The sequence below is a fragment of the Pinus tabuliformis genome, chromosome 9, assembly GCF_031772625.1.
Source record: "Pinus tabuliformis cultivar Carrire ecotype Pingquan chromosome 9, CPIR1, whole genome shotgun sequence".
Taxonomy (NCBI): Eukaryota; Viridiplantae; Streptophyta; class Pinopsida; order Pinales; family Pinaceae; genus Pinus; species Pinus tabuliformis.
In genome coordinates, this window is record NC_142307.1 from 1,608,514,655 (window position 1) to 1,608,525,463 (window position 10,809).

Sequence of the window (10,809 nt, forward strand, 5' to 3'; positions counted from 1 at the left end):
TGAATTAATACCTTTTTCCTACCACCATTTGGATTAACACTTACCCTTTGGCTCGCTTCAGATGTATTTCACAAGGCTTCAACTGTATCTTCAACTAAATGTACTAAATCTTCATTTATGCTTATATCTTCGTCTTCAGATTTGTAATTGCTTTCCCCTTTCTTTGCCATCTTTAATGACAACCATGTTTCCAATTGTTCTAACATGTTTGTGAAATCTTGGTTGTAATCTTCAAATTTTTGACTTGGAAGCTTTTTATCTTTAAACTTCCATTCTGACCCTCAAATTCTTCTCCTTGATATCACCCACAGCTGGCCAGAGTTATGCTCTAATACCACTATAATATACCCAACAAAAGTTACATACAAACTTTTCCAAAAAATTTAAAATTTCTCTTTGGCACCTTTCTACAAACAGTTTGAATGCAAAGTCTGGAAACACCTTCAACAAACAACTCAGAAATTTCGTCAAACACTTCAAGGAAAATTTCAGATAAATAACTTCAGTTAAAGAACTAAGGCAACTAGGTTTTATTTGATAGCTGCAAATGTTGTTTGGTTATATCAGGTAACTAAGCTGTTTACTGTTTAACCTGCTATCCGTGATGAATTTTTTCTGCAAACTGCTATTATTGAAATTATATAACTGATTACTGGCTAATCAGACGAAAACTTTTACATAAAGAAGCCATCCTACAAAATAGTGCTGAGGAAGAAATCATTCACAAAAGTTGCACCTCCCATTATATCTATTTATTTAAATCCATGTCACTGTCAAATAACTTTAATCTAAAAAGTCAGCCTGGACAGGATTCCAATCAATAAAACAAAAGACACTCCCCTTCCGGAGAATTCAACAAGAATGGGACCTTGGCATCACAAATCCATTTAAATTTTAAACCTTCAATCTAACTTTGTTCATCAATGTAGAGTAATTCTGGACTGCTTTAAAATTGGAAATTAGCTCCAAATAGCAATTATATCAAATGGAAAAAGTGGGAAAAAGATGTTCTGAAATGCAAGTTGGAGGGAAAAGAAAAAATCAACAAAAAGGACTATCCAATATCTGCCAGATATGTTTCACTTGTAAAGCAAAACTTTTACAACATCCGAACATCCGGTATCTGATTTCTTTAGGGACCAACGACCTGGCATCAATAGATATGATGCTAATTGAACGTCTTTTGTCAAACCTCGATCCTTGAGTCCAAAGACTCAAATAACTTTGGACGTGTTCTATACTTGCACTGCATCATAGACAAATTTGAACTTTGACCATCAGAGGCTGCTCGTAGGCTGATTCTCAAGTCATTGAGGACAACAATACTCCTCCAGAATAAACGCCCCTTCAAACATGTATTTAGCATACCCAGCATGACATTTAGATATACAAATATAAAAAATGAAAATCTAAACAAATTTCCATCATTTAACCAGGTATGGTGTGGGAAAACTTACATCAGTGTAGTCTTGATCAGTTAACCACCATAAACACCTGTTCGTAGTGTCATAAACTCTCCTACACACAAATGACGATATGCCTGAAGGAAGTTCAACGTCTTTCCTGAGAAATCCAACTTTAGATGGATGAAGCAATGAGGCAGCTCATATCTCATCTTTGTGAAATGAAATAACCAGCTGTATAAACACACGATGAAATCATGTAAGACAGACATTAAAGCTTCAAAATATCTCATCTGTTTGCAACTCTATTGAATATGGAATAGCAATATAGCAGATGCGTAATAGATCATAATAAGCATACCAGTAAACCAAGGCACTGACCTTTTCCAGCGTATATTTAAAAGAACAAGCATCTTCCTTAAGAAGTGAACCAGTCAACTTATTATGGAATTTGTTTCATTGGAGTGCTCCACCTATTGATGTATCTCCATTTGAATAGGTTCCCTTGCACACATCTCCATGTTATTGGTTCAAGGCACCCACACGTGGAGGGTATCTATTCAGATGATATACTAACTATTGAACCCTTTTTTTTGGAATCGACCAATATGGCTGAAGCATCATTGCATCAATTGAAGGTACACAAGGATCTAACATTTTCAGGTTCTAATACTACTACATGTGATGGCCTAGAGATAACAATACAGAGAGAGAAGATGACCTTCCTTTTACTCTCTTCCACCAACATGTACAATCTCCAAAGCAAACATTCAATCCAAGAATGCTCAGAACTTTCTTAAAAAACAAGGTAGATGCAATGGATGTTCAGAATTTCCCTTTGTTGTTATGTTATCAGATAGAGTTTACAACATGGGGATGATCTTGCAACTCTAGTGGCCCCTGTTATATTGGTGGCAACATGTGTGAATGCTACCTACCCCAGGAGAACTACAAATGATTCTGTCATGAAAAGCTGAAAAGTATATACCTAGGATGAAACTAACAATAATAAGCATATCTGATCATGATGCATAAAATGCATAAGGAAAAAATCCCCAATATGTAGAACATAATAAAAAGTACAAAAGAATAGATGACAATTCCCAAAAGCAATCTGTGATACATTGCATGGAATGCCATCTGAAAAGCTGTACTATATTTTTTGTTACTTTTCCAATGTCATTTCATTTTTGCTGCAATAATTTCCATGCACTCATTTTGGAAGAAAATCATGAAGCTAAAGTTAATGGTAAGCCTAAAGTGCCCTGTCAACAGGAGCTGAAGTCTTTATTTCAAAGGCAAACAACGTTTACCAAAAAAATTATATTTTAAAAATGTGCTATGAATAACTAATAATTCTCGCATTATGCGTGGAGAATATCAGAAAGCAATTGTACTGCTAGTTCCTACTAATGCCTTTGCAAGGGGCTTAAGATATCATTACTATAAAATGACTCTATATGACTCTCGAGTTCCAGATAAATGCTCATTGGCTCAATTTGAAGCACCAACAACAAAAACATTCTGTTGCATCTTCAAAAGTACTTACAAAAATAAACTACTCTATGCACAACATGCCTCTTTTGAATTGGAGTCAAGAGAGCATATTGACCACTCTGAGAGTCTGAAATGTATTTTTCCTTTTCATTATTCTCCTTTTGCTGCTCACCAAGAGCGGTGATCTTCAAGTGCTCTGAAAATGATTGACCAGGTCACGGAGGCATCCATTTGAGATAATTCGTGAAAGCAGTTCCCTATCAAAGTGATAGATATAAAATATAGACATCTTAGATTTCACACTGTGAAGTTGTCTCTTTCTGAATTGAAGACACTCTAATTATTCTCCAAATGCACCAAGGCTATTGATAAAACAGAGACCCCACCTCTAAAATAAAGTTTCATCCTCAGACAGATGGGAAAAACTTGGTCAGGTTGAAAGGGAGAGCATAAAACTCTTCACTTCTAGGATCAGTTTTGAATGAACGGAACTTATCCCACCAATGATGGCCTCTGTCTTTCCTTGTTGAGCTCTCCCCCATATGTAGAGTGTTATCCAAAAACAATGCTACGCTGCCAGTAACTAAAGGTGGTGACGAGAAAATCACATTGATAATGTCATTGAACTGTTAAAAAAGCCATTCAAAAATGTTTAAAGTTAAAAACATTGAAAATTTGAAGATTGAAGGGAATGTTGCCACAACGAACTGCTAGCCAAAAAATTTCAATGTAGTCCCTGAAAGAAGTTGTAAGAACCCTACCCATCATCCAAGAGTGTGGACTGGACCATGACCAGAAGAAACTGTAAATTCATTGAAGTATTGTGGTACCGATAATCCCAAAAACAGAGAGAAGCCCAAGATGAACTTCGTCCTGAAACTATTTAGATTACAAAATTGAAGGAAACTGAGACCCTCACCAGCTGCTCATCAAGAATACAAAAAATTTCAGACACGAGGCAAAACCCAAAGAATTGTTGTTCTACCCTACAATTTTAAAGCTGCATCGTACAAACTGTCTGCCAATATAGGTACCCAATGAATTGTTGTTGTACCCTAATATGTTGAAATTGCATTGTACAACTAAGTGTCTGCCAATATGAGTTAACCTTAAGGTTTTATGCATACATCCATTATACATTATGGCAACAGCTAAGATACTACTAGTTGACTGACTTTGCAGCTCAGCACATAGGATTTGTGTACACTGTATACATACCAACATAACCAAAGAGGAGACAGTACACGGCAGCAACAATGGGTCCTGGTATAGAAGCAAAGATTGCTCCAAATTTGCCTGGAACACATTAACACGAAATTAGCAATGCCAAATCCTAGACTAGGGAATAAACCCCAAAATGAGAACAATATACCAACTTGAATTGATTATCACCAAGAACAGAGAAGAATATCATAAATCTTGCTGATATCTGGAGCACCCTTCGACTCCCAACTCGTGTCAACCCCAAAAGACGAGCATTCTCACTGCAAATTCCCAAGATAAGACAAATTTCAGAGCTAGTATTGCCAGAAATGGGTCAAGTTGCAGCTAAAGTTGCAAGAAATGGGTCAAGTTGCCTGGTTCTTACACTGATACATTTCAGAGCTAGTATTGCCAGAAATGGGTCAAGTTGCAGCTAAAAGTTTCCAGAAATGGGTCAAGTTGCCTGGTTCTTACACTGATACTGTGGACCCATTTCCAGTTCCAAACATCCCATCCAATAAAATTCCAATTCCCTGTAGAGAGGACCATTACATTCCATCAACGACAATGATACAATCTTCCAATTACCTGAAGCCATAAGGGTGAAAGCAACGAATCCATTTCCTTACCTGCCAGCCTATACCACAGCTGATGATAGATGAAGGGGGAGGTGTGGCACTTGCAAACCTTGAAACAACATAGAATGTACCAGTAGACTGCAAATTTATGAAAGAAAAAAAATAGTAGTCAATACCCAATTTTGTTTTTAAATAGAAACCCATAGATAACTATCAGAAATGTCAACGGGATAAAGAAAATAAAGGAGAAGAAAGAATATCTGATATATGGCAAGCAGGCAGACTTCAACAAGAGACACAAATGCTGCCACCATCATTGCAAAAGACTGTCCTCCATCAAAAACAGGTCCTCCCCATTGAAATGGATATGGAACACTTATCCTGCAGAATAATAAAGACCATGCTGAGGCTTTGCATGAGAACGTACTGTATGAAATGACATGACAATTAGTATGCATGCTTCTTGTAAGAATGCATACCATTTGGCACCACTAACTAGTCTAGAATGGTCTGTTCAGCAATGGGCTTGGGTCTTTTGAGGGGTATGCTTGTATGCTCCACCTACAGTGAGAATATGGGCATATGCCCACACAATAGCAACTGCAATTATGATGGAAAAACACTCAAATAAGAATGCCAACTGCCCATCTACGTTACAGGCTTACCCTGCAACTTCTCCCGCGCAGATTTAATGCCTGCCCCTATGAATCCGAAGTCAGGCACAGGTTGAAGAAGGCGCTATGCTTGAGGAGTGTTCTTCGAAATTGCTGAGAATAAACAGAAAATGCCCACAAATTGCCCGCGGTCTGTTCAGCAATGGGCTTGGGTCTTTTGAGGGGTATGCTTGTATGCTCCACCTACAGTGAGAATATGGGCATATGCCCACACAATAGCAACTGCAATTATGATGGCAAAACGCTCAAATAAGAATGCCAACTGCCCATCTACGTTACAGGCTTACCCTGCAGCTTCTCCCGCGCAGATTTAATGCCCGCCCCTACGAATCCGGAGTCAGGCACAGGTTGAAGAAGGCGCTGTGCTTGAGGAGTGTTCTCCGAAATTGCTGAGAATAAACAGAAAATGCCCACAAATTGCCCGCTCTATGCCCGACGCCAGGTGTCAGCCTGAGAAACAAAAGGACGACGAAAGTCCCTTTCAAAGGAAGGCCTATCGGCCTAAATATATAACAATAATCCTATAATAATAAATATATGATTAATAATAATATTATTATTACTATTAGTATTAATATTAATATTAATAATATTAATATTAATATTAATATTAATAATATTAATATTAATATTAATATTAATAATATTAATATTAATATTAATATAATTAGTATTTTTTTTTGGGTCAATCAAAGTACTTTCATTAGATTTTCAGAAAAACATTTGAGTACAAAATTCATCTCAACAGGCCCCTTTCTCTCATTCCGACTAGACTTGTTGAGATCGGGACCTGGAGGAAACCATAAAAAGAAGATAACATACATTATTTTTGATAGGCCTTGTAGCCTTAGCATGCTTAAAGAAAACAAAAAGTTAACCAGAAGTGATGGAAACATATTAAGGAGGGGGGACGAAATAGATGACATGTTCATGCATATGAAAATTAATGTGCTCCACCGTCGCTTCCACGCTGCGTAGGTGTTCATTGGGGTGGCGATGTTGGCGTCGAAGATTGTCCAATTGTTCCAGTATTTCATTTTGGTTGTACTGATGTCATTGATGTACGCCACTAGCTCATTGTGGTCATCATATCGATGTTCCTAGAGAATATCCATGTTCAACTAGATATTTCGTAGTTGTTCGTCAATGGACTCTAGTGCAGCAGGGGCTACCACATGGCCTGGGGAGTGAGCCAGAGAGATGGTAGTAGCCTCTTCTGTCTCCCAGCTACCAGAAGTGTCTGAGGGAAAATTGATATCCGGTTTTGGCCGCCTGACACAAAGGTGGTTGCCTCTCCCATGGCAGGGTCGTCCCCTTTGACGAGGCATACTGAGATAGATGAGACAAAACTGCCAAAGGAGAGGGAAGGCAGGAGATATCAATTCACAAAACCTGTAAGAAACACAATAGCCAAACCTGCAGAAAAGAAACCTTTGAGGAGTGTAAAACAACAACCCAATACCATGCACAAAAACACATATAAAGTTTGTGTAGAACCAGTCCCAGGGCGCGACTGTTCGAGGCACCTTCCTCCACTCCCTAGACTAGAAAATGAAAAGGTGCCTACCCCTGGGCGTTGGAGATCCCACACACCGACTTTTCACATTTTGTTGAGGCCAACCTTCAAGCCCCCAGAGGAGCGTATTGGATCCCAGGACAACCCCCTTCCTCCAATTGCAGTAAAAATCATGGACCAAGGACCCGTAAACTAGGGTGAGGCCAATTATAAGTCAGTTGGGAACCCCAATTATGAGAGCGAAAATAGAAGTATATGGGAATGACCTTACCCCAAATAACATACACAAGCTCCAATACCTCCACAAACGTTTCATCACTTGAGTGAAAATTGCAGGCAGGAAGGCGAGAAGGCACTCGAGTGATTCACGTTCCAAGGTCCCATGGATAATCCTGGACTTCAGTATCACACCACCCCCATCAATCCCAGGTGACTGCCTCTTTTCTCACCCAAGGTCTTGACCCTGGCAAGGCATCTTGGGACTCAACTCCATTGTTCTCAGCGCAACCCAAATTCCTCTCCCAAAAAACAAACTGAAGGAACTACCACTGCAAGTCCTCTATCTATCGACTAAGCATGCGAGCAGGGTTTCCATTCGTGGGCATTTAGAGGTGGTCTAGTTTGTCATGGTGAGGTAATGGTGCACGTGGAGGCTGGATGATGTCCTATGGCGATTCAACTGCCAAGTGCCCATCAAGAAGTACACCCCCATCGGAGAAATATGAGTAGTATTAATATTAATAAAGTTGATCATACTATTAGGGTTTGTGAATAAGGTTTAATATTTAATAATAATATTAGGGTATCTTAATAAGGCTTAATAAAGTTGACTAATAGTTATAACAACAACAATAATAATATTAAGGTTGACTATATAAGATGACCATATTTAGCTATAGTCACCATATATTTTACCATGGTTGACTTCACCCTATGAACCTCTAACATATCACGTGTGTTCGTGGCATACTAAACAATACCCTTATTTTGACTACATATTGGAAAATACCTTTAAATGTCACATTATTTAACCCCCTACCAATACAAACCCAATACACCTTCCCAAGTTAGAAAACCCCTACTTTCACTAGATATTGTAGGTATCCATTTTTTCATTAACATTTTTTATACCCCTTTATATCTTTTCATTAACTTTGAGCTCGCATTTTTATACCTGCCAATATAAAAACCCTTTAACCCCTATTATATGCTCAGTATATTATGCCATTTTTTCCTCAATATATATCTCCCAATATGAATGCATGTGATATGGTATTTCACCCCAGTGAAGCCCACTATAATCAACTGATGTAGCTTGTAGATAACTATGGTCAACATGGTCAACCATCATCAACCATAGTTGACTCTATTCACGATGGTTGACAATATTCAACCATGGTAAACCATCAACTTTAGTTAGTCATCATTAACAATGATCAACGATGATCAACCATGACCAACTATGGTTGACCATAGTCAACATTGGATAACGATAGTCAACCCATGCTCAACATGGAAAACCATTGGTCAACTATGGTTAGAATGGTCAAACATGCTCAACCTCTATCAACAATGGTCAACATTAATGTAACTTTGTTAAATTGATGTAACATTATTATGTTGTTACATTAATGGTTGACCATGGTCAACCTCGTCAACCATGATCAAACTCATCAATGCTCTTCAACCATTGTCAACAATGGTTAACAAATCAACCCCATGCACGGTAGTTGCTAATTAGCACAACCACATTAATAAATGTGGTTGATATACACTAATTGTCGTTATTTTCCACCATTTATACACCAATCGACATATGTCAACCACGTTTACTAATGTGGTTGTGCTAGTGTATAACATAATTAATACTCTTACTCTATATTATCATTCACCATGAGTTACAAAATCATTAATGAAAAGTTATAGTCTTTGAACCTCACATTCTTTCTATATAATATCATTAAGTACAAATTGCAAAGTAAATGTTATTGAATGAACAATTTTTTTATATAATAGTTAAAGTATTATTTTTTAGTTTTCATATAAATTACTATAGGTTAATATGGTAATACATGGTAAACCTAGGTCACCATGGTAAATCATGGTCAATCATAGTCATTCATTATCAATATAGACAAACCATAGTATATTATAGAAAACTATGGTCAACCATGGTCAAATTAATCAAACCATTGTCACCCATGGTGAACTTGGTCAAGCCATGTTTGTCCATGGTTAAACTATGCTCACCCATAGTCAATGTTTAAATTTTTTTTAATAATATTAATATTAATATGGTTTAAAACACATTGGTTTACTAATGTGGTTGAGTATGTCCAATTATGTTTGAGAGTCAATACTCTTCAACTTTGGTCAACTATAATTTCCTATTATTATTATTTATTAATATTAATAGTCAAACATAGTCAACCACATTTGTCAAAATAGTCAAACAAATTCAATCTTTATATTTAATGTATGAATAGTTGACCATGATCAAACTTCATCAACCTTGTTCACTCATACTCGTCCTGAGTCAACATAACTAACCATATTCAATTATAGTCAACCATGGTTGACCAAAGTCAAACATTGTCAACCTTAGTTAGTTAAGGTCATCCTTGGTCGACCATAATCAAGATTTTAAATTTTTTAATAATAACAATATTCAATATTAATAATGTTGACAGTAGGCTAGATAAAATCAACTTAGTAACATCCCCCCTCTCATTAATGGGGAGGTGTGGCTGGACAGGAACAAGGCCATATTCCGAGACCAGGTATTGGTCCTTGAAAAGGTGGTAGCTCAGGTGAGGGCCATTTATTCCCTTCTACCATCATCAAAATCTTTCTAAGCTCCCTCGAACATAGTTGCAGAAGAAATTGACCCTTCAATTCCATGGGCCTATTTTGTTGGTGCTTCCCTTGAAAATGATTCTTGAATGTGTCCCATTCATTCGAACACCAGACTGGGCTAGGAAGAGGAACTAAAAACTATGTTTAGCTCATGTCATTGAAATATCTCCTCCTTTTTGCTTCAGAAAAAGGGTGCAAGGCTATATAGATCTTTGGGGACTCCTTGATAGTTGTGAATTGGTTCAATGAGGTTTAGAGATGCCAGAAACACACATTTCAGCCCAATGTTGAGGAGGTTCTTCATATCAAGCACACTTTTGACTATATTTCATGTTTGCACATTTACATAGAGTGGAACACTCATGCAGACAAACTCTCTAAGGAAGGTGCATCACAACCTCTATGATCTTGGAGGATTTCTTAACAGTAGGAGAGCATATCACTGGCCTTTTAATGAAGGCATCCTACAACAACAGTAATGCACTGTTTTTAGGTATATATTATTGATGGATTTGTTTTTATGGGGCTTTTATGTTGTATCCGATTATGCTTTATGTACTGATGCAAATAGATATAGTTAGATCAACTCACACAAGTTGAATTGTTTTATGATATCTTATATTACGCATGTTGTTCATAGTGGAAAGGTTTATGTTTTTAGGAAAGTTATTGCTAGTTTTTTATTAGATGGGCATATGCCAATACTATTAGAATGCACCCAGTGCATCAACAGAATGTAATTATTCATTTTCTTGATGAAAATTACGTTTTTTTTTCTACAGAAAAATAAAGTTGACTAATAATAATAATAAAAGTATTAGTATTAATAGTGTGACATCAGAACTTCACAATTTGACAGTTACTGTCACAATGTTACATTACATTGCAATTTATCCAACATCGCAATGTGACATTACAAAATTAGTCAACCACAATTACTAATGTGGTTGATAGATCTTTGGGGACTCCTTGATAGTTGTGAATTGGTTCAATGAGGTTTAGAGATGCCACAAACACACATTTCAACCCAATGTTGAGGAGGTTCTTCATATCAAGCACACTTTTGACTATATTTCATGTTT

At 37.1% G+C, this 10,809-nt stretch overlaps 1 protein-coding gene across 10 annotated transcripts; it reads right to left on the reverse strand.

Moving 5' to 3' along the window:
* Positions 1-720: 720 nt before the first annotated feature.
* Positions 721-5,848, reverse strand: LOC149154940 (nucleobase-ascorbate transporter 7-like). Of its 10 annotated transcripts, none has more exons than XM_089441440.1 (7): positions 4,966-5,848; positions 4,733-4,819; positions 4,578-4,636; positions 4,277-4,384; positions 4,119-4,196; positions 1,458-1,637; positions 721-1,246 (listed from the first exon to the last, which is right to left on the reverse strand). In XM_089441440.1, the coding sequence occupies exons 1-6, from the start codon at positions 5,161-5,163 to the stop codon at positions 1,478-1,480; spliced, it is 690 nt and encodes a 229-aa protein (XP_089297566.1). In that variant the 5' UTR covers positions 5,164-5,848; the 3' UTR covers positions 721-1,246; positions 1,458-1,477. The 10 variants fall into 10 exon arrangements, with proteins under 10 accessions (XP_089297566.1, XP_089297563.1, XP_089297570.1 ...); XM_089441437.1 differs by having other exon boundaries at positions 721-1,345; XM_089441439.1 differs by lacking the exons at positions 721-1,246; positions 1,458-1,637 and adding exons at positions 3,123-3,157; positions 3,287-3,483 and having other exon boundaries at positions 4,293-4,384.
* Between the last annotated feature and the right edge of the window lie 4,961 nt (positions 5,849-10,809).

What these genes read in the sequence shown, in the direction of transcription:
- LOC149154940 (XM_089441440.1), bottom strand. Translation starts at nt 5,163, where the DNA reads ATGGTATGCATTCTTACAAGAAGCATGCATACTAATTGTCATGTCATT. An exon ending in CATTTGTGTCTCTTGTTGAA is followed by an intron (nt 4,820 to 4,965) that starts GTCTGCCTGCTT and finishes ATAAATTTGCAG; the next exon opens with TCTACTGGTACATTCTATGT. An exon ending in GCTGTGGTATAGGCTGGCAG is followed by an intron (nt 4,637 to 4,732) that starts GTAAGGAAATGG and finishes TCCTCTCTACAG; the next exon opens with GGAATTGGAATTTTATTGGA.